Consider the following 2,794-nt stretch of genomic DNA (forward strand, 5'->3'; position numbering starts at 1 on the left):
AGGCTGGGGGGAAAGAAAAAAAGGACAAGAGCTGCCGCCGTCCGAAGTTTATGTCCCGGTTGTCTGGACAGTATCCGACTTGAGCTTTGTAAATATTTTGCAGCGACCCGAACTGTGCTTCAGTTAGTGGTTGTCCGGCTGAGGGATTCAGATGCACCCGCGTTGCCCCCGCCGCGCGGGGTGTTGTGCGTGAGAGCAGAAGGCGAGGCGAGCGGGACCCCTCATTGCTCTGCGCTACACCTGGGCTGCAGGTGCGCCCCGCGGAGTCAGCGCCCGGACAGGGCGTGGATGCTCCTCAAAAGGCCGGCAAGATACCCTCTCTGCCGGAAAGGCTGGCCACCGTGGGCAGCCCGGGGCCTCCTGCTCCGGGCTGACACCCCAGCAGCGCCGCGGGGGCGGACAGGCGCTGGCCCAGCAGAGCGCCCTCGCTCGGAGCGCCGCCGCTGGTACGGCCCTGCTGCGGGGGCTGCTGCGGCTGCTCCAACAGGGTCCGGGCAGCCGACGCGGCGGCCGCAGCGGACACGCGCAGCAAGGGGGGGGCGGCCCGGTGCTGCAGCAGGCCCGCCGGGCGCTGCAGCAGGTGGCAGTAGCCCCACGGGGTCGGGGGCAGACCCTGCGCGGCCCCGGTGCCCCCTCCCCGGGCCCCTCGCATGATACTCTCGATGCTGAAGGGGGTGCATCGGTCTCGCGGCCGCGCCGCCGGCCCCTTGCGCTCCTCCCGAGGCCGGGAGCGCGGGGAGGGCTGCAGCGGCGAGAGCGCGCCGGCGGCGGCCAGGTCGGGGCGCAGCGCCTTCCCGGGCGTCTCGGCGCAGGCCGGGGCCGACAGCAGCAGGTAGCGAAGCGGGTGAGGGTGCAGCAGCGCGCACGGGCGGCTGCCGGCGGCGGCGGCGGCGGGGGGGTAGGCCCCCGGGACTGGCTGCGGCGGGGCGGGGGGCCCGAGCAGCAGGCCCGCGCAGAGGCCGTGCAGGGCGGCGGGCGCGGCGGGCACGGGCACGGGCTGGTGCAGGTGGACTCCCGGCGGCGGCTGGTGGCGCTTGAAGCGCTTCCTGCGCCGGAGGAAGCTGCCGTTGTCAAACATGTCCTGGGAGGCGGGGTCCAGGCTCCAGTAGTTGCCCTTGCCCGGGTGGCCCGGCTCGCGGGGGATCTTGACGAAGCAGTCGTTGAGCGAGAGGTTGTGGCGGATGCTGTTCTGCCAGGCGGGGAACTTGCGGCGGTAGTAGGGGAAGCGGCCGCTGATGAAGGCGCAGATGCCGCTGAGCGTGAGGCGCTTGTGCGGGCTCTGCAGGATGGCCATGGTGATGAGCGCGATGTACGAGTAGGGGGGCTTCGCCGGCTGCGGGCCGCCCCCACAGGCCGCCGCAGGGCCGCTCGACGCCCTGAACTCGGTGCCAAACTTGGAGGAGTCGCTCGGGGCGCCGCCGCTCTCGGGGGGCTCTCGGGGGAGCGCGCCCGCGCCCCGCCGCGCCTCTGGCGCCCCCGGCTGCGCTAGGAACCGCGGGCTCTCCTCCGCCTCTTCGTCTTCCTCTTCCTCCTCCTCGTCTTCATCTTCCTCCTCTCCCAGGATGTCGATCTCACCGTCTTCCCCGTCGGAGCTCCGGAGGCTGCGCTGCGGTGCGCGGCAGAGGCGCTCGGGTTTTGGCAAGTTCATGGAGGAGCGGGTCCTGCAGACGCAGGGGAGGTGGCGGCCGCTCACCCGGCTCGCGGGCGCTGGGCTGGAGGCCTGGGTTAAGAGTGTTCCAAAAAGCAGAAACCCTTGTGGTTGCCCTTTTGGTGTTTTCTGTTGGTTTCTCCTCGTTTCCAACACCGTCCAGCGAAGATGCACTTTGCCTTTTATTAAGGCTTCTTGGAGTCCCTGTGTGGCTGGCTCCCCCCTCCCCCTTTATGCCCCTTCTTCCCCTACCTCCGAGAGCTCCCACTTCCTCCCGACGCAGTCCAATGATGAGGGTCCTCTGCACGTTACCCGACAGGGCAAGAACCTTCAGCCTCCTCCTTCTTACACCCACCCGCCAGCAAGGAAGATGCGCTGTTAAAGTACTTCGAAAACGTGCAAATAAAGAAGAGGCAGGAAAATATGGTACCCAACAATTTATGGCCACCTTGACACTCAGGACTCTCCGTTGGAGGAGGGGGGCGGCACTAAATGTCTACAATGTTTGACTGTAAAACAATGTGTAACAATAAAAGTATGTTTTCGCTAAATGTCTACAATGTTTGACTGTAAAACAATGTGTAACAGTAAAAGTATGTTTTCGTGTTTCATAGCTGGTGATCCCCCCATTTTCATTGGTGGATTCCGTCCTCATCCAGAATGATGAGCTGAAATATTCTTAATGTTCTAAGTATATCCATGAGCTCCTGGGTGTGTGAGGGAGGCTTGCATGGTCCCTTCTGCTTCCCACCTTAGCTCCCCAAAATGTTCTCCCCGACTCAGCTTTATGGAAAAGGCTGAGATGTCCTTGGCACTAAGTTATGTAAGTTCCAGGTGGAAGGAAAGCAGGAGAGCTAAAGAGAAGTCCCCTTGCATCAGTGACTCTTGAACTTCTTTGAACATTTAACTGCAGTATGAAATACATTTTATGCCACGAACTTGGAGAGCGAGACTTCTGTAATTAAAATGGGTTTCATAAAACAAGTGACCACTGATATTTTTTTCTTTTTAAAGATGTCCATAACCAACCACACTGATTTTGCCACATCCTAACTAGTACAGAGCCAGTGTGAAAAATCCTGTTTTCAGAAAAAATAGCCTCACAACACCGAGGGATACACCAGTCTGAGAGTCAGTTGCTCACAC

The 2,794-nt window shown here is 62.1% G+C and overlaps 1 protein-coding gene across 1 annotated transcript; it reads right to left on the reverse strand.

The window, feature by feature from the left end:
• Nucleotides 1-295: 295 nt before the first annotated feature.
• On the reverse strand, nt 296-2,083 carry LOC118026221 (forkhead box protein D4-like 1). Its single transcript, XM_035028969.1, has one exon. It carries the CDS (start codon nt 1,646-1,648, stop codon nt 296-298), a length of 1,353 nt encoding a protein of 450 aa, XP_034884860.1. The 5' UTR covers nt 1,649-2,083.
• Nucleotides 2,084-2,794: the final 711 nt, after the last annotated feature.

The sequence above is a fragment of the Mirounga leonina genome, unplaced genomic scaffold (genome assembly GCF_011800145.1).
Source record: "Mirounga leonina isolate KUSES-001 unplaced genomic scaffold, KU_Mleo_1.0 Mir_224, whole genome shotgun sequence".
Classification (NCBI taxonomy): domain Eukaryota; kingdom Metazoa; phylum Chordata; class Mammalia; order Carnivora; family Phocidae; genus Mirounga; species Mirounga leonina.

Bases quoted from the DNA above. Each gene is read 5' to 3' on its own strand.
- LOC118026221 (XM_035028969.1), bottom strand. From the start codon at position 1,648: ATGAACTTGCCAAAACCCGAGCGCCTCTGCCGCGCACCGCAGCGCAGC.